At 43.1% G+C, this 27254-nt stretch overlaps 2 protein-coding genes across 2 annotated transcripts; one reads left to right on the top strand and one right to left on the bottom strand.

The window, feature by feature from the left end:
- The first annotated feature begins 2273 nt into the window (after positions 1-2273).
- Positions 2274-12226, top strand: TOR2A (torsin family 2 member A). Its single transcript, XM_073639878.1, has 5 exons — positions 2274-2515; positions 4834-5099; positions 6158-6333; positions 7362-7489; positions 9661-12226. Exons 1-5 carry the CDS (start codon positions 2392-2394, stop codon positions 9903-9905), a joined length of 939 nt encoding a protein of 312 aa, XP_073495979.1. The 5' UTR covers positions 2274-2391; the 3' UTR covers positions 9906-12226.
- TTC16 (tetratricopeptide repeat domain 16) lies at positions 11927-25630 on the bottom strand. The gene is made up of 14 exons (XM_073639877.1): positions 25476-25630; positions 24868-24919; positions 24614-24789; positions 23494-23584; positions 23159-23302; positions 21742-21842; positions 20422-20551; positions 17862-18076; positions 15832-16094; positions 15067-15208; positions 14827-14992; positions 14004-14137; positions 13810-13918; positions 11927-12488 (listed from the first exon to the last, which is right to left on the bottom strand). The coding sequence occupies exons 2-14, from the start codon at positions 24910-24912 to the stop codon at positions 12336-12338; spliced, it is 1869 nt and encodes a 622-aa protein (XP_073495978.1). The 5' UTR covers positions 24913-24919; positions 25476-25630; the 3' UTR covers positions 11927-12335.
- Positions 25631-27254: the final 1624 nt, after the last annotated feature.

Below are 27254 nucleotides of genomic sequence, written 5' to 3'. Positions count from 1 at the left end.
CAGCATGTGCATTATTTGTGCGTTAGAAAAACGCATGGCAAATCCGCATGTCAAAAACGCTTAAAAAACGCGTGTTAAAATCCGCACGCGTTTTTACTGGCAAGAACATGCAGAAATGAAGCGGAAATTTTTCTTCATTTCTGCATCGTGGGCATATAGCCTTACCGTTTTATTACATTTTTATAGATTGAATAGAGAAAAATATAAATTCCGCCATTTTTTTTACGTCATTTACCGATCCCCGTAAATAATCTGATCGCTGTGTTGTGCGGGTCGTTACAATTACAGGGACACTAAATATGTCCGTGTTATTTGCTGATTTGTGATGTTTATTATCTAAAAATAAATGCATTAAAAATAACATTTTTTTTCATTATCAAGTGCTTTTCATTATTATTTTTTTTAGTAATTTTATAAGATGTAAAAATCTCTTAGGGTATGTGCACACGATCCAGAGCCGCGGTGGGTTTATGCAGCGTCAAACCCGCAGCGGCCAGATATTACAGCATAGTGGATGGATTTCAAGAAATCCCATGTCCACTATGCGTATCTGGGCACCTGCGGATCACCCGCGGACACGGACATGAGGTGCGTCTTTCAGACCTTCAACATGTCAATTTCTCTTGCAGGTCCGCATGCAGGCTTTCTCCATAGACCTAACCTCTATGAGGAAAACCCGCAGGTGAAAAAAAAAATGGCACCACCAATTTGCATAATGAGCGGAAGCCGCCGGCAGCTATTCCTCAGCATCGGGGGCACATACCCTGATTATCCCTATAGAATAAAAATACATATATTGTACACAGCAGTGTATTCCTAGGAGTCCATAGTCAGCATCTGCAGCACAGATCAAGCACATGAAATCCTCCTCATTATCCCACTAGAGTTTGTGGCTCAGTACAATAAGGCTCCATCTGTCTGTAATGTGAAGATTTGTAGGTTCAAGACCTATGTAGACATTAAAAAAAAAAAAATTGCTTATTATTTTTAACACTTTTAGGCTACATTACCACGATCAGGAACAGCAGCGCTTTGGATGCAGCGTATTCTGGAGTTTTCTATGCTTGATATCACTATTTATTATGGTTACTGTATCTGATGTTGGGTTTTTCTTTTACAGTAGCGACCAAAATGATTAAGGCCCAATAAGGGTCTGATACGTCTTACTGTCGCCTTCACCTGATGGTTTGAATGTTCTTTTCTTACGTGTAAATAAATGAATTCCGCATCATCACTATCTGAGTGTGCGATGAATTGATCCTCAGCACCCTCCTACCTGCCGCCATCCCTCCTCAATTTTGTTGCCAGTGGATCAGAGTCCTGTAATTTTTTTTGCTCTTCTCCGTACCCCAATAAGACATATGGACTAGGAGTTATGTTCCTGAGACAACGTAACAAATGTGATTTGCTAATTAAAGTTATTTCAGAACGTCTTCATAATGACAGCTTGTTTCTTTGGGTATTTCTTTTTCTCTTTCTGAAGAACCCCTTTAAGTGTATTGTAGAACTTGGACATTGAGCACACAGTGGTCCCCGAGGAGTCCAATGTGAACTCCGGCGTGCGCGGTATTCACGGGTCCGCTCTCCAGCTGCTGATTGGCCGCTTTCTTCCCATTACAGCAGGGTTCCCCAACTCCTGTCCTCAAGGCCCACCAACAGGTCATGTTTTCAGGATTTCCTTAGTATTGTACAGGTGGTGTAATTATTACCTGTGCAGGTGATGCAGTTATCACCTGAGCAATAGTAAGGAAATCCTGAAAACATGACCTGTTGGTGGGCCTTGAGGACTGGAGTTGGGGAACCCTGCATTACAGCACCTGGTTCCTCCTCATTTACCTCTTGTAAATTTCGCACCTGCCCAAGAGGAAGCGCATCGGCCATTTGTGTCATCAGGAGCTGGGGCGCATGCTCATGGCCGTGTGCCATCACTAAAGGGGTTGTCTCAAGTTCTTACTAAAATTGCAAAGTACTTAGAAAAACAAATCAACTTTGCAATTGACCTCTTAATAAAGATCCTCTCAGGAAATTGTAATTCTATAGTGCTATGTCTCTCTCACTAAAGGCAGGGATGGAAAAAAAAGCTATTTGAGAAGAGAGTGTCAAAACTTTGCTGTCACCTAAGAGTGGTCATCTTCTGGGCATGCTGGGAGTTGTAGTTTTGCTAGTGCAGGTGGAGAAAAGTATGCTGCAATGCTCTTAGCCTCCAGCAGAGGGCGCGCTTACACCAGGCTCGGTTCCTGTGATGCGAACAGCTGGGAGGTGTGGTCAGGTGGTGTGGTCACATGACTGTGATGTCACCATAGAGCTGGGCGCCTGGAGGAGCAGGAGGTAGAAGTTTTGCAGGGAGTGCACGTGCTGTGTGGCTCCCGTCATGCTGTGGGGCAGCTGAGGATGGCCGGCAGCTACTGCCTGCTGCTCCTGCTTATCCTGGGCACCGGAGGATGCTGGGAGCTGCTGGACCTCCACTGCAAGCTGTACAGTTCCTGCGACTGCAGCTTCAGGCCGGACCTTCAGGGTGAGTGTGACGTCACGGCTGTAGGTGTGACGTCATCTGTGCGAGTCGTGCTGTAGAATAAGACCCAGGAACTGGCTACTGGATGACTGGCTGACTGGCTTGGCTAATGATCCTCCTGCCATTGGTATATATGGACACAATGGGTCAGGCGGTAATGTGCAGCTCATGTCCGTCATCTCAGCTGGTCACAGCCCTTCCCATCACAGACCTATCTCCGCTTTCACTTTTGCATCCTCGTCTTCCAAGAGGCAGAACTTTATTTTTATTTTTTTCTGTTGCCGCAGATGCAAGTTCCTTTTTTTAGGGGGGGGGACGTAATAAAGAAGAGAAAATCTGTCATCTTGAATTTTTCTCTTCCGTGCCCACGGCACTTTTAATAAAATGCACAATAACAAATATATATAATTGGTTTATTTTTATTTATTTTTTCTTTAAAGTCCTTGCAAGTTTGGTTTCTATTTATTCCTCCTCTTCTTCCAAGATCCATAATTTTTTTTTATTTCTCCATCAACATGGCCGTGTGATTCCATATATATATATACAACCAAAACATTTGTATTTTTTTTAAAAGTGTGATGACTTCTGTCTGGTTGTTGTGATGCCATTTCCCTTGTGATGAAGTGAAAGTCCATGAAGTTGTCGTCATACAAGACCTTAATATTACCCACAATGCTTTTGAATATGGGTCTGGTCATTTAATTAAAGAAAACTGACGGCCAAAAGTTTTGCATCTACTATTTAGTTATCACACATAGAGAGTAATTCATTGTACAATGCCATAACTTAGTATTTTGTAGCACAACCTCTTGCTTTAATTACTGCACCACACACCGAGGGGGCATTGAAGCCGCTAGGGGATTCAAGACATCTTGAGGGATCTTGCTTCATTCCATTTGGATATCTGTGAACAATTCATCTTTATTGCTCTGGGTACGGGCCCCAACTCATCACCCTAACTCATCCCAAAGCTGCTCTATAGGGTGTAAATCAGGTGATTGGCTTTGGCCATTGCAACAGGTGAACATTTTTCTTTGCCAACCAATTTTTTTACTAAATTGGATGTGTGCTTAGGATCATTGTCTTGCTGGAATTTCCATCCCCTGCCTCCTGTGATTTTACCATGTGGCAGCATTACTTTCTGCAGTATATCCTTGTACATGGTAGTATTCATATTTCCATCAATTCTATGCAGAGGGCCAATGGCAGATACAGAAAAGAAGCCCCAAACCATGACATTGCCTCCACCATGTTTCACTGTAGGTGTTTGGTACCTTCCATCATTATGTTTTCCAATTGGGCGGTATATATAGTGCTGGCATCACTACCAAACAGATTGAACTTGAATTCATCCAACCACAACACCTTAGACCAATCTGTCTCTTTCCATTGGCTGTGTTCTTTGGCAAACTCAAGTCGGACCTTCCGGTTCTTTGCAGAGATGAAAGGCTTCTTGACTGGATCTTGTGTATTCAGCCCTACTGCTCTTAGCCGTCGCACCACAGTTTGGCGACTCACTTTGACCCCATATTCTTCGTTCATTTCGTGTGAAACCTGTACAGCACTTTTATGGACATCAGATACTGACTTTTTTTGTAATAATGTGATCAACTCTGGAGGAAGTTTTCCGAGGTCGTCCCCTTCTAGGTTTGTCAGCTGTTCCAGAACCTTCTTTTTCTTTCTTTAATATACGTGACACGTGACTCTGAGAACAGGTGAATTCCACAGCTCCTCTTTTTGGCTTTTACCTGACTTAACTCTCAGAATAATAATCTTCCTGACATCTGGTGATACATTTGGCTTTCTTTGTCATGTTTTAACCTAAAAACAGACAAAAAATTTGACTACCCATGACAAAATATGCAAAACATTTGTCCCAGCAAATGGTGAAAACTAACACAAAAAGGGATAAAACAATGTCAGGCACAATTTTCGTCCTTATAGCTGACAACCATTTGCTTCCGGTTTACTAAAATCACCAGGAAAATGGAATCACACTTTAAAAAAAAATAAAAAAATTTTGGTCAATACTGTATGTATTGGGCCATTCATCGTTTTCTCCAATGACTTTTATGGGAGGAATGAAAACAAACTCTGCAATTCTGGAAGTACCATAGAAGTGAATAGAGAAAGATGTCTGTCCATTCCCAGCAGTGTGAGACGTTTCCTATAGGGTCCTATCCTATGTTCATTACATATGACTGAGATGGAATACCCCTTTAATTTCCCCTAGTACATGTGTAGTATTTTCATCTTTATATAAGTAAAATTCTATTTTTCTTTTTTGTTCTTTTATTATTCTTTCTCTCTCTCCTCTGCAGCGTTGGATTGTGATCTTGCTCGGAACGTCTTTGGTCAGCACCTGGCAAGGGAGCAGTTGGTGAAAGCCCTGAAAGCCTTTGTGGGCACAGAGCAGCCCAGTAAGCCCCTCGTGCTGTCATTCCATGGCTGGAGCGGAACCGGCAAAACTTTTGTGAGTTCCCTGCTGGTAAAACACCTGTACAAAGATGGAAACCGGAGTCCGTACGTGCATCGCTTCTCTCCGATACTGCACTTCCCTCATGCCCAGAATGTCAATCAGTACAAGGTGAGAGTTTACTTATCGCCAGCGCTTTACAGACATCATCACTGTCCCCATTGGGGCTCACAATTTAGGTTCCCTATCAGTATGTCTTTGGAGTGTGGGAGGAAACCGGAGAACCCGGAGGAAACCCACGCAAACACTGGGAGAACATACAAACTTCTTGCAGATGTTGTCCTTGGTGGGGTTTGAACCCAGGACCCCAGCGCTGCAGTGCTAACCACTGAACCACCATGCTGCTCTGTGGATACTGCATTGATCCTTTTTAATCTTTAATAATAATAATAATAATAATAATAAAAAAAAAAAAAAAAACCATTTAGCATGCTTGCAGTTTTCATACTGGCCACTGTTTTTTTTTTTTTTTGTGGACACATACTAGGGAGAGTTTTCAGCAGGCTCCTTATCGTCAGAGGCAGGATTATAATAACAGGTAACACCTCTATACATGGCTAATAACACAGGATCCAGGAATCACAATAGGTGATGTCACAGCTCACTTCATCCCTCCTCAACAAACTTTGCACACGTTCATTAGATGCTTCAGTACAAAAGATAGGATCATTGTGGCTGATGTACATGTGCATTTTCTAAAACAGGAAGTTAGTGTGAAAATGGCAAGATTTATTTTATTTTTTTTTTACTTTTAGTGCAGATTATGGTACATCGAAAAAAAAAATATTGCCCAACATTTAAAATAAAAAACATTTGACACACAACCTGATATACAAAATAGATAATTTTTCTTGTCTCTATGGCTAAAGCTGTGCACGTTCAGAAGTCTGGCAGTCTTCTGCTCTCCCGGTCTATCTAGTAATTTCAGTTTTATCACAGTTAACCCTTCCATTGCTGAGTAGTTTGCCGTGCACAGTAACTTTGCAATGAGATAAGAGTTATCGTTGGCAGTAGGAGATGACACATAGCGGGTCACAGTCCAGCCATGGTTACATGCAGGTGATAAACAGCTCATATACAGCCCTGCTATCCGGGGACATGATGATGATTGCACAGACCCCATGTAACATGCTCATACATGTCTGGCTGATCATATTGTGCTCATGCAGGAGGACCTGAAGCTGTGGATCCAGAGTAACCTCACCGCCTGCAGCCGCTCCATGTTCTTGTTCGAGGAGATGGATAAGATGCATCCAGGGCTGATCGACGTCATCACCCCCTTCCTGGGCTCCTCCTGGGTCGTCTTCGGTTCCAACTACAAGAAGGCCATATTTGTGTTTATAAGGTATTCCATGCTTTTGTGAAATTCCAACCTGGCAATTTTATTTCTTCTTGTTGAAGAGCCATAACAGACCAGTTGCAATCAGACCATTTAAATGTTGCTGTAAAACAGCGATTGGAGGCAGCTCTGTTAGGTGCTGTCTGTATAACACAGCCAGCACTTGTCCTACATATGCCGGATTACCCACACCTGACCTCAGATGTTTGCTGGCAAGGGGTTAAAGAGCTAGTCTGCGTACCTTGTTTGGTCATATGGACGTCATAAAGTTGGCATCCCATCTGGTCGCATGAGCAGCTACTGCAAAGTTAAGCTGTTACTGTGAATGACAGGCCACATGGGCATGCACTTGTGCCTTGGTGTGATCTCCGGAGGTTCCTGGTGCCAGTCTCCCAGAGACGTACCCTCGAAGTGCCTCATATATGGGTAGTTTACCTGTATGGACAACCCATTTTTAAGGCAAAACTCATAACTTTGTAGGTAAGGAGAACTTTTATTGAAGGGGCATTCCTATGTCAGCCATAAATATCCTATGCATATCCAATCGGAGAAGGGTGAGGTGGCCGGACATAGGAATACCCTACTAATAGTAATCATATGCTAAATAGGTAGTAGAGATGAGCAACATGATCTGCATTATCCTGGTCTTGGCTCCACTCCGAGGCAGCCGGACCGAGGCGGAGCAAGCTCCCATGGCGGCACTCCAATGTCGGCGGTGTCACACTTGTCTCTGACGATTACCAGGCCTCACGACATCATGACTGTGAGCCGCATTGGCTTAGTGATCACAAGAGGTGCTTATGATGGCGGCATTCGAGTGCCACTAAGGGAGTTTGCTTTACCCCTATTCGGGTGCCACCGGGGTAACCAAGTAGACACCAGACCAGGGTAGTGTTTTGCTAGTCTCTAGTAGGTAGTAATGGGGACATAGATATATATTTTTTTTACTTTCTGTAAGTAAATCCCATTGATGAACAGTAGATTGTACTGATCCGCCCAACAAGAATTTAGCATTTTTCTTTACCTTTGTACAGTAATTCTGGAGGAGAAGCCATTAATAACGTGGCATTGAATTTCTGGAGAGAGCGAAAGGACAGAGAGGAGATTCAGCTGAGTGACGTGGTGCCGGCTATAACGAGAGATGTGATAGCCGACCAAGAACGTGAGTACAGTGTTATCTGCCGGGCCAATACTTCCTTCTTTGATTCGCAGACTTAAAGTATCAGATACTTGGGACTTATATTACTGTGCAAAAGTTTTAGGCAGGTGTGGAAAAAAATACTGCAGAGTAAGATGCTTTCCTAATAGAAATTATAATGGTTTATTATTAGTGTTGAGCGAGTATGTTCTATTAACCCTTTCGCCGAGTATGCTCGGGCCGAGCTCCGAGTGTTTACAGCTGCTCGGGGATAAGGTTAAATCGCTCCCGTGTGCATGATTTGCAACTGTTTGACAGCTTTATTACATGTGAGGAATGTCTATTTCTTACACATTCCTCACATGTAATAAAGCTGTCAAACAGTTGCAAATCATGCACACGGGAGCGATTTAACCTGATCACCGAGCAGCTATAAATACTCTGAGTTCGGCCCGAGCATACTCGGAACAGAACATACTCGCTCAACCCTATTTATTATTAATTAACAAAATGCAAAGTGAGTGAAGAAGAGAGAAATCTAAACCCCATCAATATTTGGTGGTCGCCCTTTTTCTTCATCACCTCTTCTAGGTACTTGTACGCAGATTCTGAAAGAACTCGGCAGGAGATTGTTCCAAACATATTGGAGAACTGACCACAGATCTTCTGTGGACGTTGTTTGTACAAATCCTTCTGTGTCTTCATGTGATCCCAGACAGACTGGATGATGTGAGATCAGGGATCTGTGGGGGCCGGATGATCACTTCCAGGACTCGTTGTTCTTCTTTACCCTGAAACTAGTTCTTGGCTGGATGTTTGGGGTCGTTGTCCTGCTGCAGAATCAATTTGGAGCAAATCAGACACCTCCCTGATGGTGATAGATGATGGATAAGTATCTGCCTGTATTTCTCAGTGTAAACAACATGGAGTCCTGGAAGTGATTTTAGGGCCCCACAGATCCCTGATCTCACATCATCCATGCTGTCTTGGATCCCATGAAGAGACAGAAGGATTTGCACAAGTGACATCCACAGATCTGTGGTCAGTTCTCCAAGATGTTTGGAACAACCTCCTGCCGAGTTCCTTCAAAAACTGTGTACAAGTGACAAGTACCTAGAAGAAATGATGGAGATGACGGGGGTCACCAAGTATTCGATTTCTCTCTTCTTCATTCACTTTGTATTTATGAGAGTTCTTCTTCTTCTTCATTGATATATGTAGAGTCCGGCTTGTTCTTCTGATAGATTCACTGGGCATCCACGGAAAGAGAAATTGATTACATAGTTAATAATTAATAGATTGTTATTAGACTTTTAGACTTTATTGGTCTCTGTGATTTCAGCAAGCTTTGCAAGCAAAAAAAAAATCAACAGTGTAAGCTAATCTAAGAATTATTTTCAATATATCTGGGAATATGCCTCTTTCTTCACTTATGAGCCACTTCTCTCTCCAATCTTCTTTCCCAAAAATAGATTCATGCTCAAAAGTGTCTAAAATCTGTTTTGACTTTTGTCTCATGAAAGGATCTGATGACATGCCCATAGAAAGCTATGGTGTGGGGGAGAGGCAAAGGGACTCACAAAAAAACACGCAGAGCTGGATTCCCAGCCACACTGCTTAATCCTAATGTCCTCCAGGACAGGATAACTATATATGTGTGTATGTATTTATGATAGAGACATATCTCTACCTGCCGGCACCCCCGACTCCTCTTTTTGATTAGCCAGCTTGTCGTGACATCCCTTCTGTGACGCATCAATGACATCACATCAAAAGAGGAGCCAGGGTTGCCGGCAGGCCTCTCGTCTTGTGGCCACGTAAATACTGACTTGGCCACTGAACTAGGGTTGCTCCTATCTCCGTAATGGGAAAATCTGTATTCACCAAACAGATTTTATCTAAAAAAAAAAAATGAAAAAAAAATTGAGAATTTTGATAATGAAAGATCAGTCCAATAGGATATTACTAAGTTTCACATGTACTATTGATTTTATGGGGAAGGAAGTTAAAGTGACGGATACTCTTTAACATATCTTTTTGTTGTTTGCAGCATCTGCCATAAATGTATGTGCTAAACATAAGACTCAGGGTTTGGTGTGAACAGAGGCTAATAAAGGGAAGAAGTTACTGAACATTGGGGAAGTGTTATTTAAGCAGATTGTATATCTGATGATTATTATGTATGTTCCTCTTAGATGGTTTCTGGCAGTCTGAGATCATGAAGCAGAATCTCATCGATCTCATCGTGCCTTTTTTACCGCTCCGTCCCAACCACGTGCGGTACTGTGTGCGCAGCGAGCTGGAGCAGATGAAGCTGGCGTCAGAGGAAGACCTGGTGCATTCAGTAACTGACAGTCTGGTTTATTTCCCCGAAGAAGAGAAAGTTTTCTCGTCCACGGGCTGCAAAACTGTAGCATTCCGGATCGACTACTATTTATAAAAAAACGTATCTGGGCTGGCTCAATACAGACTGGAAAATAAGGACACTTTTTTTTGTTTTACAGAAGAAACCTCATTAGACAGTACCCAATTCTGGAAGTGGCACCTATGTCTTCCAGTTACATACAATGGTTCGCAAAGTGCAGAAATTCTGCATAAAGTCACATGTAAGTGACTGGACTGCTTAAAGGGATTGTCTGGAACAAGAGCTGCAATACCAGACACAGCCCAAGGACAATAGTGGCGCTGTTTCTGGGTGGGAATGCAGTGGACAAAAACCCCTTTTTTTTCACTTTGGGTAAAGCTTTTAAATTAGTATAGAAAAGGGAAAGTCTGCTATATGTGACATTTATAGTCACACACCTAATCCAGAATTGGGTTAAAAAAAAACAGTAAGAGGCTTTTTATGTACTTTTTCCTTGGTTAGGAGCAATTCCTTGCCCCAAAATATGTATAGAAAAGTACATGAAACTACTCAGTGTTAACCAGGTCTCGGGTGAGTTTACATGCTACAATTTTGGCTGCATTCTGGTTTAAAGGGGGTTACTCCCATCTTCATAAATGGGTTTTGTGGGATAGATCTTGTAAATACAAGAAAATTAGCAATTTACTGCTTATTAAAATTTTTATCTGTTCTTGAGATATTAACACTTTTGTTTACAGCTTATCTTGGGAGACCAACCATGGCTGCAGTGCTTACAAGCTCTTTTCTGTTGAACTTGTAAACTCTCTTTTGACTTTGGCCAGGATCGCTGGAGCACGCGGTTTCCTCCTAATCCCCACCAACTTCAGTGTAGTGCTTCCAAGCTAGACAGAAGCAGTGGTCGGTCTCCTAGACAACGAGCTGTAAACTAGAAAATTGTTAATATCTCAAGAATGACTGCAAATTTTAAATAAGCAGTGAATTGCAAAAGTGCTTGTTATTACATGCAGTATCTGACAATATCCCATCAATAAATATGGGAATAACCCTTTAAATCAAAATGTCCAGAATTAGAAAAAAAAAAAATCATCTCCGTGTAAGTGACTAAAGCTGAGCTGCACTACTGTGCCCAACCTATGGTCAGAAGTGGCGCTGTTTTTAGAAAGAAAGCAGGTATGTTTTTATGTATGTAAAAAGAAAAAAATATATACTTTTTAATGCACTTCAACCATTGGCAGCTGCTCATTCCCCCACCCCCAGTGTAAAAGGATTGGTTGTCAAAATCCATCATGTGCCATCTGTTGGTTTCAATCAGGAGGGCCCAATAGGGGCCTCCCTAAAATCAGCAGGTTGGTGACTTTATTCTGACGTGTATGGGGGTCTAAAATCTATCGCGCATGTTCAGTTCACTGCTACAGGGGGTAAACTGGGTCCCCCGTACATTTAACATAGCTGTGTTGATGACCCATCTGTGGGGTCTAACGCCTCCACCAATCTGTTGTTGCCATGTCCCACGGCGAGTGGAAGTACAATGTATAAAGCCGGAGCACCACAGCTCCGTACACTGACTATTGCACATCAGATCCTATTTACTTCAAAGACCGGGGTGTCGGACAGATCCTTAGGATATGACATCCATATTGCAGTTGTGGAGGACCCCTTTAAAGGGAATGTATCATCAGAAAATGACTTATTGTCTAAATTCATTTTTCATATTAAATGTATTTCTTTTTTTCCCCTCCACTTTCTTACCGATATATATATTTATTATAGACTAACTTTCTATTGTTTCAGGAAACAACAGATGTACATAGCCACAATGGTTAGACTTTGGCCCTATGTTTTTTTGTTTTTGATTTATTGAAGCATCTAATGAGTGTGTGCAAAGGTTGTTATGAAGGGAGCAGGAGGAGGTGAGCTGCTGTGATTGGTGGATCCTGTGTTGCCAGATGCGTATAAAGATGTTATCAGTCATTGTTATCCTGCCTCTGCTGATAATGAGTCTGCTGAAATAAAGAACTGGAAGTATGAGTTTAAAGTAGCACAAATGTGAAGATTGTAATATTACTATATTTGTTTTTGTAGAGATTGTGATATGATTATTTTTTTTTTTTAACCAAAATGAAAAAAAAAAAAAAACATAATTGATTTAAACAATGGGTCTTTTTCTGATGATGCATACTTGTTAGGTAAAACCTGTCTGATCGATCTACAAGAATATCCACTGTGGGAAGGGAAATTAGAAGGATAAGAAGTTTCATTACAAAGTTTTTATTACTTTTAGCCACTGACTGTGAAGCCATCGCCGACCGAGCCTTACGTTTTTATTTAAGATTCAATCATTGTCCTGATGAAATGATGATCGTGGGTTTTATCCAATAAACATTTTAAATCCTCAATCTTCTTCCTCCAGTTTATTGCTGATGTTTTGCTTTGCCTCTGTGGCAGTCAGGGCTTGCTGGAACATGTAGCATCACAACAGGTGAGGAGACCCAATTTGCCGACTACCTATCTAGTGCTGGTCAGTCCAAGCCCAAATGTCTTCCAGTGATAAGGGGCACCTGTGGCAGGCGTTTCCTCCTGCGGTGGTCTGCAGACACGTGGCGCTGTTGACTTCAGGTATCCTTGTCTGTTGCGTTCTGCTAGGATATCCATTTTAAGCTGTTTGGATCCAAAAAATACATTTTGACTTTTCCAACCAAATGCATTTTATGTCATACTCTGTCCTACAAGGAGGAGCTTCTAATAGTTGTCGTCTTCTAATAGTTTCTTCAAAGGGAGGAAGTGTCCGTATGGTGCCATATAGAGACACTATACTGCGGCACACGTGCCTATGACTTTCTTAGTACCATTTTGACACCTGACCTTTGGAGTCACTTTAAAAATGATATATTTACATTCCTTTATATTGAAATTGCAACAGTAAGAAGAAAGTCATAGAATTATGGAAATCGCAGGATCAATGATGAAGAAATAAAACAAAACTTTCAAAACATCAATTTATTCAATATAGAGTATGAGTGCCATGTGCAGAAATCCCTGAACTTACAGCCTTGGCTGCTATCAATAAGGATATTAATGGTGGTCTAAGGAACGTTCTGCTGCGCTGAATGCACTTGGGCAAATCATCAAGATCCGCTGCTGGCAGCACCTGTGCAATCACAGACCAATGACGTTCCTGATGTGCTCGATGGGAGACAAGTCCGGAGTCGCTGCATCCATGGGAGCACGTTTAGTCCATGCTGGCTGCTCACAGTTGCACGAGCAAGATGTGGCCTGGAGTTCTGTTGAGAAACATCTCCTAGGACACTTTTGGATAAATGGCCGTACCACTGGTTCCACCACCATCAATGTAACGCTGAGCTATTAGTACACATGGAATAAAGAGTAGAAGGGTCTGGCTGCCTTACATTAGGTCACCCCACAACATAATCATGGGAGTGGGACTGATGGGACGTTGACTCCTAAAGGCATCGTTATGACATTTCCAATGTGATCTCAAGACCTATTTTCAGCTATCATTGCGTCCATGACAAAAATGGCATTCATTATTGAAGAGGCTAGACCTCCATTGTCTACTCTGCACTATGAGAGCGGCGGCATGAAGAAGCCTTCACACCGGTGCTACTCCCAAGATTATAGTGTGGGGTGGTATAATGCAGAGTAGCTGGACCCATCTAGTCTTCATCCCAGGTACCCTAACATCTTGGTGTTATGATTTAGTGATGGAACTAGTGGTTTGCACTTTTCTCCAAATTGTGACAGAAGCTGTTTTTCAACACAACATGAGGCCATATGTTGGTCATGCTACTGTGAGCAGCCTGCGTGGCCTAAATGTGCTTCCATGGCCTCTGGACTTGTCACATCTGGGACATCATAGATTGACAAGCACAAAGGGAGCTGCCAGCTGCGGATCTTGATGATTTGCCCAAGTGCATTCAGCGCTGCAGAACATTCCTGTTATCTGTACATGTGAACTCACCTTCCTGCGCTTGCCGACCATTTCTACCAGTTGCTGATTGGTAATACAAACGGCAAGGTCTCTCCTAGTCCCAGGAAGAGCACCATCCTTGTGTTCACATGTAGACTGACTGCAGTGCAAAAAAAAAAAAGCTATGTATCACTTTCAATAATATCACCCATTCCAGGTCTGTGATGTATGGGAGGATAACTCACTTGCCGTCTTTACATGTAACCGGGAGATTCTCCACATTTCGCCCCAGGGAAGATTGAGCGCTGCTGGCAAGTTTGCTGTTTATAATTTCATCTAGCGTTTTTCCAGGGAAGAAATCCATTATGGTCGGTGCGATCTAGGAAAAAAAAATAGTTAAATGACCTATCCGGAAAATTTGTTTTTACACAACTATGGCCAGATTTAGTAGAGAAAACCTTTTTTTCTGATGGATCGCGAAAGTGCTGGAACGGCGCCGCCATCGGAGGTGAGTATAAGTATTTTTATTTTAACGGGGCCAATGAGGAATGAGAAGGGTTGTCCAAGAAGTGGACAACCCCTTTAATCTCTCCTTTCAGCTTCTCATCCACTGAACGTGGAGCAAATCATCGTAAAATGACAACTCGCAGGAAGTGAGTAAATCGAAACCAGCGCTGTACGATTAATCACGGCTGTCGGATTAGAGCATACAATTGTATGACCACCCTTGAATATCTACGAATATGGATATGGGTTGCAATACGACCCCCCTCTTCACTAGCATTATGCTGTGATGTAGCTGGGGCATACGTGTGCTGTATTATGGCCGAAGTACGATCCTTATAGCTTAAGTCTAAAGCTGGGATGCATGGAAGTTGTGAAGAAGACAAAGAGCCAAAATATCAGCTGTGCTGCTGCTTATACGGAAATGCGCTGGTGCAAAAATTAACGCGTTTCAGTGTCAGACCAGGAAGGATACAACATCACGTATTCATTTCGACCCCGAAACGCGTCAGTGACCATTTCCGAACAGTATATTTCTTGCGTGTTTGGCCGGGGCTCTCTTACCTCCTGACTTTTTGGGTTGAGCAGGATAGAGATGAGCGCATCCTCTTGAGCAAACATGATGTTCTGCAGTGAGCGCCGGAGTCTGGCTCTGTGCAGATACAGTTGGGGAAGCAGAGGATTTTTCCTGATGGCCTCTGAGAAGTGGCGCTCAGCTTGCTGGTATTGCCTGTGAGGGGTGATCAGAAAGCTTATAAGCTGTAGTGAATATCCAGGGTGTTTGCGCCCTGCACCCCTGCTCACCTCTGATCCTGAGCCCGCAGTCCTAGCGCATCCAGGAGTTTAGCAACTCGAGTCCTAATGCCCCAATCTTCTTCATCCAGGTCAAATGCCTGCTGGTAATCTGCCAGGGCAAAGACCAGTTCCCCCAACTGGAAGAAACAATCTATTTTTGGTAAAAAAAATAAAAAAAAAGTGTTAAAGGAGAACAGAGTACTGTCGAAATTTCAGCGCGCGTCTTGGTGTCCAGTCATCTCCACTTCTGCAATGGTTTCGACACTGTAGAGAGCATCTTCTCCCAACCTGTGTCGACACATGATGAAGGAGGTTGGCCATCTGCATCAGTCATGGCTGAGATTGAGAAGGGGGTTGGTTTAGCCAATGATCTAATCCAGATTGCTTGTCCAATTCATCACGTCCCAACACAGGAAGAAGGAGGTAGAAGAAACCTTTCCCCAGAGTCAAAACTAACGCCAGACTAGACCTTGCGACGACGCTCAAATCAGTATATCCGGCCGCTTTCTAAGACTGCGTATTTTTTCCACTGCAACATTTTTCTGCCATGATTTTGCAAAACTGCAGCAAAATTATACATTTTAAAAAAACGCAAAGTGTGAACGCAGGCTTAACATTGTCATCTATGCACACGATAAGCAATAGATGTATGATCCTTACTGCTCAGTGTGAAAGCGATAACGTCTCCATTATTGAGTGCATATGTAACGAAGCTTGCACCAGCTGCACGTGGTATATAGTAATATATCATCCTGGCCTGTAGGGGTCACTCACCTCCCCTGTTCATATAAAGCTCTTTTTTGTTTCTTTGCCCCCTCAGCGCTTGGTTCAGTAACAGCACCCCCTCCTGGTAGAAGCCCTTCATGTAGCAGTGCACAGCAAAGTCATTGTAGGTGAGAAGAAGCTGGTCTTCAGCCTCTGCATATAACCGCTTGCCTTCCCCGCCATAACTGTCCTCTGTATGGCAAAGCTGCAATGCCCGTACAAAATCATCCACTGCGGGGCTGAAGTCCTTCAGCTTCTTGTACACAGTCCCTCTGAAAAGTAAAAAGTCTATTTTGATTATTTACTGTTTTTTTTTTCCTATGCATAATTTGTGCCCCGCTGAGTTTTCACCAAGATTCAACATGTCAATCCATTCGGTGTCTTTGTTACACTTTACACTGATTCAAGTTAATGGGTAAAAAACACAAGTAAAAACGCTGCAAAAAATACATTTTTGCCTGCCACCACTCTTATGGTGCAGAAAAAAACTGCCGAGTGTGAACACTCCCTTGGCTATATTCACATATTGCATTTTTTTTTTCTGCAGGCAAAACCTGCTCTCCTGGCAGTAAAGAAGCTGCTTAGAAAAAGCAGGTTTTTGCTGTGTGTTTTGCAGCGGTTTTTTTCAGGTACATTTGTCTCTTGTGCATGATGATAAAGTTTAGTGGCCCCAAAAAACATGATGCAACTTCCTCAGGTTTCTGCACCAAAAAGGCAGCAAAACCTGATACCTGTATTTTCGCACTTACCCATTGCTTTCTAGGGGTGAATAAAACGCTGCAAAAATGCTGAAATAAGTCACCTGCTGCAGTTTTAAAAAATGCATCAATTTTCCAATACAGTCAGGAAAAAAAGAAACAATGTGTGTGAATGAGATCTCTGAAATCTCATAGCTTTTGCTGATACTGTAAAACTCATCTTAAAATTTGCATAAAAAAAAACAGCAAAAAACGCAACATGTGAACATGGCCTTAAGTTACATTCCCACGATGAGTATTTTGTGAGTTTTTTGATGTTGCAGATTTCCTGCACACGGTAGGTAAATTAGGTTTTTTTTTAACATTTTTATCACCTTTTTTTTTTTGTCCTTTTTTCGGCATGTCATGCTTTAAATAAAGCTGCTTTGTTTTTTTTCGATTTCCTGGTATTTGACTTTGACAAAACTATATTATTACAGTTATAAACGGATGACATGCATTTTTTTTCTATCTGTGGATTTTCCTGCATCTATGGAAGAATATTCACAAATAAAACGCAGCAGACTTGAAAGGGAAATTTACATGTTGCAGATTTTAAAATCGCCCCGCAGGTCAGTTTACACAGTGTAAAAAAATAAAATAAAAAGTACACTGGGCACGAGATATCTATAAATCTCATCCACTTTGCTGGAACTGTGAGAAGCTGATGAAAAGCTCATTGTGGGAAAACCGCCTAAAAGAAGGACGTTCTCCTTTCAGATAGAGTAACGGGAACACTTCCCACTGCTGCAGACTGTCTCCCAGCAATCATTTACATTGTTTATGATTACATTATTAATAAAATATTATGGAAAATACACAAGAAAAGCAATTCTTCCCTCAATTTCTTCCTGATCTTTGATCCTATTTTGTCTCATGTTACAATTAAAGCTGAGAAATATATAAAGAAATCTTCTCTGTATCCCAGGAGAACGGCCATGCCCTTTCCTCCTCCTCACTGTTCTGTGTGTGGCCGTGAGACAACTGGCTACAGCAGGAGCCTCTCTCCTCTCCCTTATCATTAAGGGCCCATTTAAACCAGCTTACAATGGTCATTAAAAAACATAAAAGTTTAATGGCCAACTAGAATTATGTGCGCAGAAAACAATCGTTAATCGGCTTATAGAATATAATTCTTATCGGCAGCACATTGCTTGTTTACACTGGACTATGTGCTGCCTAGAATAATGATATCAATGCTGGAATGAAATATTTAATTACCATTTTGCTTGTCCGTACGGTGATTGCTGGCATCACATGCTTTTTAAGGAAGGGAGAACAGTGGTTATATAATGGTAATACCTGAATATGTGATATTCTGCTGATAATCGGTTATTCTCTATAGCAAAACAGATTTTCTTTAAGGCTTCCTGTAGTTGCCCCTGAACAGCCAAGTTCACAGCTTTATCTTTAGCATCTTCTGCCTTTGCCATCATTTTATCCCTTAAGCCGAGTGCTTCCCGGTGCTGTGGGTCCAATGATAGAGCCGTGTGCACATCCTGATAGCACAAAGTGGCCTGAAGGTCATATAGACAAATGATATTAATCATAGGGGGTTAAGGTCTCATTCACAGGTTGCAGCCGCAGTGCGTTTTCTTTTTTAATTGCCAAGATTGTGGCAAAACTGCAACATTTTTTGGCACATGGCATTTTTTTATTGCAGCGATTTTTGCTGCTGCGACATGTGAAAACAGCCTAAAGGGGTTTTCTGTGAATGCCACATTATTAATTAGCTCATTGATTAATCCTTGGAAGCCTACAAACTAAAAAAAATATATAAACGGAATACCCCTTTAATGCATTAAATGAATTTCTACCTTAAATGAAAGTAATTGGAGCATAAGCTCTTGGCCCCCACTGATACCCACAGCAATCCATGTGATTGCTTTATCACACCATCCAGGTTGCTGATTGTTAAAACCTGCATTTAGCCACCCTTAGATTTAGGTACCTTACAGATCCTGGTGCCATGATGACTTCAGAGCCACAACTCATCTCTGCAGACCTCCAACTTCTTCTGCATCGCATCCCAACATTGTGCCTTTAAAAATAACAGTGTCATTATAATGTTGCCTGAATAAAAATAATCACCCATGCTGTATCTTAAGTCCTATTCTGTGCCCCCAGATAAATAACTATCCCTCACTGTGATCCCTGAACAAAAAATGACCCCACACTGTCCCTCTTATGGTACTTGGCCTTCACACTGTCCCCCTTATATAATATGACCACTATACTGTCCCCCTTATACACTATGACCACCACACCATCCCCCTTATATACTATGACCTCCACAATGCCCAACTTATATATTATGACCTCCACACCGTCCCCCTTATATACTACGACTACCACATTGTTCCCCCTCATATACTATGACCAGCACAACATCTTTCCTTATATACTATGACCACCACACGTCCCCCCTTATATACTATGACCACCACACCGTTCCCACTCATATGCTATGACCACCACACATCCTCCCTTATATACTATGACCACCACACCATTCCCCCTCATATGCTATGACCACCACACCATCCTTCCTTATAGACTATGACCACTACACGTCCCCCCTTATATACTATGACCACCACACCATTCCCCCTTATGAATGATACCCACTGCACCCTCCTCACTTATGAACTACAATCTCCACACTGTCCCCAACCCATGCAGCCCCCTCTTCAAACTGTCTCTCTCATGTTACCCTTCTCCATTCTGAGCCCAATTTGCCCTTTCTCCATATTGAGCCCCCCATGCTGCCCCTTTTTCCATACTGAACCCATACCATGCTGCCTCCTCTTCTATTCTGAACCTACTCCAAGCTTCCCCCTTTTCTATTCTGAGCCCACCCCATACTGCCCCCTTTTCCATCCAGAGCTCACCCTACGCTGCCCCCTTTTCCATACCGAGCCCACCCCATGCTGTCCCCTTTTCCATAACGAGCCCACCTCACGCAACCTCTTTTTCCATTTCGAGCCCACCCTGCACTGACCCTTTTCCATTCTGAGCCCACCCCACGCTGCTCCTTTTTCCATAGTGATCCCACCTCACGCTGCTCCTTTTTCCATAGTGATCCCACCCCACACTGCCCCTTAGCAATACTGAGCCCGCTGCCCCTTCAGTACATCCCATGCTGCCCCATGTATCTTCAGCTCTATGAGCGCTTACTTGCTTCGGCGACTTCTGCGGCGCTCTGCAGTGACGTCAACAGCATGATGAGATAAACTCATCGCACTGCCGTGACATCAGGAGCGTGTTCACACCGCCGCTTGTCTGGTGAGGGAGCTGATTGCAGCTCCACTGACCTCCAGAAGTGCCGGCGCACAGGGAAGTTCATTTGTATCAGCGTCTTAAAGACGCTAATACAAATGAATATAGGGACCATGCCCCCCCTTTGCAAAGACTCCGGTTTATAGAGTCTGGGGAGGGGTCTTATAGAGTCTGGGGGAGGGAAGATTTAAAAAATAATATTTTGTTTTTTAAATCTTGATCCTGGTGCTGCCCTCCGCAACCCGCCGCCCGAGGTACCGGACCTTACAGGCTCCAATACTCCATAGACCTGACTTGGAAGTCTGCATGAGGCCAAAAACTGAAATGACAGCGGGCATGATTTAGGGTCCACATTGGAGTATGTCTACATGTGACAGATTTTTTTGCAGTAATTTCTGCAAATCTCTTCCATACAAAATCTGCCACGTGCGACCGCCTTCCTTGTTGCATTTACAGTTTCCACCGCTGCCTGAACTAAATAATTTGGTTATTAATATAGGACATGAGAAAAAGTGTCAGAATATTTAGAGAAACATCTTTTTCCTCGGCTTTTATAAAACTGAACATAAGGGCTTATAGTTACCTTGTTGAGCTGGTCGTACAGCCTGGCTCGTGTGGCGTACATGTCAGGATCGCCTCTTTCTTCTTCCAGCTGTTTATTCAATAAGTGGATGCATTCTGCGTATCTTCCCAGTGCGGCCAGACAAGAAATACTGTCAGAAAACCAACAAAGTGATGGTGAGCAATATCCTGCAAAGGTGATTTATAGACCAGCTTCCAGGGCTCAGACTGGTAACGTAGTCTGGAAGCACAGTAAGGGTTAATTCACAGGACGACATTTAAAAAAAAAAAAGGCAGATACCGGCTCTCATTGAAGAGACTAACACTATATGGGCAAAAGTATTGAGACACATGTCATAATCATTGAGTTCAGGTTTTGCCACACTCAAACTGCCCCCAGGGTATAACATCTGGCCCCTCACCCCCTGCTGTATAACATTCGCCCTTTTTCCCCCAGGGGTATAACATCTGACCCCTCGCCCCCGGTGTATAACATCTGACCCCTCGCCCCTTGTGTATAACATCCGACCCCATTGCCCCAGGAGTATAACATCCGGCTCCTCGCCCCCAGTGTATAACATCTGGCCCCTCGCCCCCGGTGTATAACTTCCGGCCCCTCGCCCCGGTGTATAACATCTGGCCCCTCGCCCCCGTTGTATAACTTCCGGCCCCTCGCCCCCGGTGTATAACATTCGGCCTTTTTCCCCCAGGGGTATAACATCTGACCCCTCGCCCCCGGTGTATAACATCTGACCCCTCGCCCCTTGTGTATAACATCTGACCCCTCGCCCCTTGTGTATAACATCCGACCCCATTGCCCCAGGAGTATAACATCCGGCTCCTCGCCCCCAGTGTATAACATCTGGCCCCTCGCCCCCGGTGTATAACTTCCGGCCCCTCGCCTCTGGTGTATAACTTCCGGCCCCTCGCCCCCGGTGTATAACAGCCGGCCCCTTGTGTCTAACATCCTGCCTCCTCATCCCCGATTTATAACATCTGGACCCCTTGCTCCCCAGTGTATAACATCCAGCCATAGGAGCCTGCAGTGTAACAAGTCTGTTTATGACATTTTCTCCCACCAGTGCTCCATGGGAAAAACAAATATGCAAGGTAGCTCATGTCAACCAAACCAGAGAGTATCTGTTGACAGCAGTGTTTCGGGACTTTTGCCCCTCATCAGTACAGAGCTGGGTACTGGTTGGCTGAATTAGATGCCTAAGTTGCAGCAGAGGGGGAATACAGCTCTCATTCAAAAGACCCAACTCAGTAGGTGAATGGGAAAACTCATCCACCACATGTGAATATATCCTTTGACAGATTTTTTTGGTGTGGGTCCTCTCACCTGTGCATGTGATATTGCCTGTTTCGAGGCTGCACCTCTGCAGCGCAGGTAAAGGCCTCCAGGGCGTCCATGTGACAGTTCTGCTCAAGTAAGCGCTGTCCCTGCACATGTGAACAGTAATTTAGGAGTATCAGACCACGTGTGGCACCCACTTCTGAAGACTGCACAACCCCCGACACTTAGCTCAAGATGCATTTACATAATTTTAAAACAGGTTCACATCACATATGTGTCCCTCCTGTTTCATGACTCTTTTCCTTTTCGGAGGTGTACATCTATTTACCCATCCATAATAGTGTAGTCTACTATAATATGGAAAGAAAGTCAGAGTCCAAAGTTTTAAATTTGTAATCTTTTTTCCTCTTTGACATCAATGGCACAGTTGGAGGCACACGTGAATTTTTTGGGGATTTCTGATGCAGTGATGAAAAGTGACACAGATGTAATGTGAACTCGGCTTTAGTTTTTTTTTTAAGGAGTTGCTTTCATAGAACCTGTAACACGCTCACGAGTTCTCCATGCTCAAGGGTTCTCCACACTCATGAGGTCTACACACTCATGGGTTCTCCACACTCACGAGTTCTCCATGCTCAAGGGTTCTCCACACTCACGAGGTCTACACACTCATGGGTTCTCCAAACTCATGAGTTCTCCATGCTCAAGGGTTCTCCACACTCACGAGGTCTACACACTCATGGGTTCTCTACACTCACGAGTTCTCCATGCTCAAGGGTTCTCCACACTCACGAGGTCTACACACTCATGGGTTCTCCAAACTCATGAGTTCTCCATGCTCAAGGGTTCTCCACACTCACGAGGTCTACACACTCATGGGTTCTCCACACTCACGAGTTCTCCATGCTCAAGGGTTCTCCACACTCATGAGGTCTACACACTCATGGGTTCTCCACACTCACGAGTTCTCCATGCTCAAGGGTTCTCCACACTCACGAGGTCTACACACTCATGGGTTCTCCAAACTCATGAGTTCTCCATGCTCAAGGGTTCTCCACACTCACGAGGTCTACACACTCATGGGTTCTCTACACTCACGAGTTCTCCATGCTCAAGGGTTCTCCACACTCACGAGGTCTACACACTCATGGGTTCTCCAAACTCATGAGTTCTCCATGCTCAAGGGTTCTCCACACTCACGAGGTCTACACACTCATGGGTTCTCCACACTCACGAGTTCTCCATGCTCAAGGGTTCTCCACACTCATGAGGTCTACACACTCATGGGTTCTCCACACTCACGAGTTCTCCATGCTCAAGGGTTCTCCACACTCATGGGTTCTCCACACTCACGAGTTCTCCATGCTCAAGGGTCCTCCACACTCATGGGTTCGCCACTCTCACGGGTTCTCCACGCTCATGAGGTCTCCACGTCCACGAGTTCTACACGCTCACGAGTTACCTGGAGAAAATATGTGAGGGCCAGCAGTTCTATGTGCTCTTTCTCTGGGGACACTATGGAACAAGCCTTCTTCAAGTTGAGCGCTGCAGACTGGAAGTCACAGATCTGAAGGAACGCTTCTGCTCTCTTAGCGTACAGCTCTGTCTATGGTATCATTTTATAATACAAGACAAATCATTAATTAAGAGAAATGGAAGAAACTGAAAAATATAGTAAAATCCACTGCCGTTAGAGCAGTTGGCAGACCATGTAGATTCTTATTGCCAAAATCGCACGTAACACTTTATGAAGTCGCAATAATTATAGAATTCTCTACCATGATTGACTGATCGTACCTTCTCTGGACACAGGTAAATGGCCTTCGAAAAAGCAGTTATTGCCCTTTCCCATTCCTTTTGGGCCAAACACCTCAGACCACGCTCATAGCTGCGGGAACAAAATTATACATGCATATATCCAATGCTGGAAAGAAGAAAATGAGTGGTGTGCAACCACCGTACGGAGCCGTAATCCAACTTCATCATAACATATTCCATTGGATATATTGCTTGCAAGGCTGCATTCAGACATCCGTGTCAGTCTTACTATCTAAGAGTAACAAAGTGATTTATTTCTCAGGTATCATCCTAGCTGCATTTGCTTTTTTCTCATCTATAGACTGTCTGAATTTTTTTTTCATTTATTGACTCTTAGCAATGGACTAGTTAAAAATGGATGAAACTCGGATGGAACTCTGAAGTACAAAGTCTGTCTTCCGTGTTTCATCCGTGTCTCACAGATCCCCAAAGGCTATAAAAGGGTTGTCCACTGCTCGGACAACCCCTTTTCAATTCCTATGTTTTCCCCCAGCAAAATAATTACACCTATTCTCCCCTCTGGTGCTGTTCCAACAGTGTCGCCACTGGCTCTCCCGGGGCTCGCGTTACATCCCTTTGGCCAATCAGCACTGGCTTCACGCTGCGGCTGCTCTCTTACTTCCTCCAGATGTCAATTACGTCTGCAGGTGAGTGAAGCCAGCGCTGATTGGCTGCAGGGATAGCGTGACATAACAATGTCATACGATCCCCGGGAAAACCAGTGCTCACACCGCTGGAACGGAGCTGGCACCGGAGGTGAGTATAGGTGATATTACTTTACTGGGTGAAGGGAATATAGGGATTGAGAAGGAATTGTCTGTGCAGTGGACAACCCCTTCAATGATTGAATGTGAGCCCAAAAATGGATAAGAATAAGATTGGATACTTGAATGTGGTTTTAAAACTAATGGCTGTATGGATTAATCAAACTTTGTGGGTCTGAGGAAAAAATGGACAGCACATGGATGTGTGACTGCAGCCTAAATAAGAATACCTCTGAAGTACAGCGCCATATACATGACGCCTTTGGCTGTTTTGCGGCTGCCTGAATAGTGTGTACCCGAGGAAGAAGCGTGACAAGTATGCGGAGAAGACTTACTGCTCCATCATCTTTTCGTGCACAATATCTTCATATGTAGACTTGGTGCACTGATTGCTCTCACTGCGGACATCTAAAAACACTCGACTGGAGCCAAAAATCTTCTTTAGGGATTTATTCCAAGATTCTTCAAGTTTTTCTTCACTCACTGTGGTGGGGAATAGAGCCCCTGTCATCTGATGGAAAATATCAGAAATTTAATTAGCTGAACAGAAAAGCCAGGAAGACACAATGGCAGCGTCACCCAACCTTACCCCTTCCAGGACTGGATTATCCATCTCTGCCTTTGTCACCTCCATGAAGGCTCTACGGAAAAAAAGTATTTAATTATTTTTTAACTGTAATTTTTATTAAAAGTTTTTCAGATTTCAACAATAAGAAAACAAATGAACATATTGCTTTCACAAATAATAAGGTAATCAGAAAGATGTCAAGCATAATATAGGAAAAGAAGAGTAATCTCCATGAGTATTATCAAGGGTTACATTGAAATTCTGCATAAACTACAACATCAGAATTAAATTTAAAAAAAAAGGACAAAAGACAAAGACGCAAACAGGAAGACGAGAGGTAGGAAAAGGGAAAATAGGGACTAAAGAAAGGAATTTATGCATTATGTTGCACCCAGTAATAATCACACTGCCTCAAATAGATCGACCTTCGCGTTTAGAGTAGCAGATAAGTATTCCATACGACGGACATCACATATCCGGCTACAATACTCCTGACGGGAGGGAGGGGAAGACCTTGTCCAGCTACAATCTCCCAAAAAATGGTGCAATTGAAAACTTCAATAATCCAGCAAAACCCCTGAAACTTAAAACGCGTCACGAAAAAAAAAAAAAATCCTCTTCTCCCCTACCTCAAAGTGTTAGAACTGTCCTTCCGAGAAATCTCATACAAACTTTGTCTTTGTACTGGAAACACATTGCAGCTCACTTGGTCTGCAGCCGCACTTTACCACGGAGTTTACAACTTCTTGGTGACTAAGCAACAGCTGCGGGTGGAGCTCGGGATCTAGTGCTTTGTGCATTCATTGTGATTGACCTCTGTGTCATGTGACTGCATTATTCTGCCTGCGTCTGTAGGGCCGTGTTCACATCTGACGCAGCTTTACACATTGTGACAAAATAAGTTGTTGTTTTGTTTGTTATACCTTATTTATTTTGTCATTGTTATTATTAAAACGGTTTCGTTGTAGTAGGTTTGTAATATAAATCTTAAGCTCTGTTCACACAACATTCTGTTTTGCAGAACGGACAAACGTAATTAACCCTTTAGTGATGGAGCTAATTTTGACCGTAATAACCAAGCCAGTTTTTACAATTCTGACCGGTGTCACTTTAATAACTCTGGAACGCTTCAACGGATCCCGCTGATTCTGAGAGTGTTTTTTCGTGACATATTGTACTTGATGATAGTGGTAAAATTTGTTCAATAGGACTTGTATTTATTTATGAAAAAAAAAATCTGAAATTTGGCGAAAATATGGAAAATTTCACATTTTTCAAACTTTTAATTATTATGCCCTTAAACCAGAAAGGATAACAAGAGAAAATGGACCCCACAATTTTGTTGTGCAATTTCTCCTGAGCATGCCGATATGCCATATCTGGGGGAAAATCACTGTTTGGGCGCACGGCAGGGCTCGGAAAGGAAGGAGCACCGTTTGACTGAACGCAAAATTGTCTGGAATCGAAAGCGGACGCCATGTCATGTTTGAAGAGCCCCTGATGTGCCTAAACAGTGGAAAACTCCCCAACAAGTGACCACATTTTGGAAACTAGACCCCTTAAGGATTTTATCCAAGGGTATAGTGAGCATTTTTAACACACAGGTACAACACAGAATTTGATAATATTAGGTCATCATATTGAAAAAGTTCATTTTTTTCACAAAAATCTTGCTTTAGCCCCAAATATCTAATTTTGCAAAAGGTAACACCAAAAAGTGAACCCCACAATTTGTTACTCACTTTCTTACGAGCGCGGCAATACCCCACATGTAGTTAAAAAGTTCTGATTAGACAAACGGCAGGGCTCGGAACGGAAGGAGCGATCTTTGAATTTTGGAACACAAATTGGCCGAAAAATATTGCGGGCACCATGTTGAATTTACATGGCTCCTAAGGTGCCTAAACAGCAGAAAGCCCCACCAACTGACCCCATTTTGGAACTACATCCCTCAAAGATTTTATACAGTGGTATAATGAGGATTTTGAACCCATTGAATATGTCATCATTAGTGTTGAGCGCAAGTGCTCGCTGCTTGAGTTTGCATCGGGTGGTCGGATATGCACCGAGTATCGTGGGTGCCAAGTGATATGCTCGAGTCCCCTCCCTGCATGTTCCGTGGCTGTTAGACACCTGCAAAAAAACATGTGGGGATTGCCCGTGCACTCAATGCTAGTTGTCATATTGTCATCATTTTTTTTTTAATTTTTGAAAAAAAACACAATTCTAACCACAACTCTAAGCCCAACCCTAATCCTAACTCCAACCGTAAGCCCAACCCTAACACAACCCTAACCCTAACACAATTCTAACCCTAACACAACCCTAACACAATTCTAACCCTAACACAACCCTAACACAATTCTAACCCTAACACAACCCTAAACCTAACACAATTCTAACCCTAA

This window comes from Phyllobates terribilis, unplaced genomic scaffold, assembly GCF_046119375.1.
Source record: "Phyllobates terribilis strain yellow unplaced genomic scaffold, ASM4611937v1 Scaffold_7__3_contigs__length_470593459, whole genome shotgun sequence".
Taxonomy (NCBI): Eukaryota; Metazoa; Chordata; class Amphibia; order Anura; family Dendrobatidae; genus Phyllobates; species Phyllobates terribilis.
The sequence above is the reverse complement of the archived record's forward strand: the minus strand, read 5'-3'. Positions and strand labels throughout refer to the sequence as shown.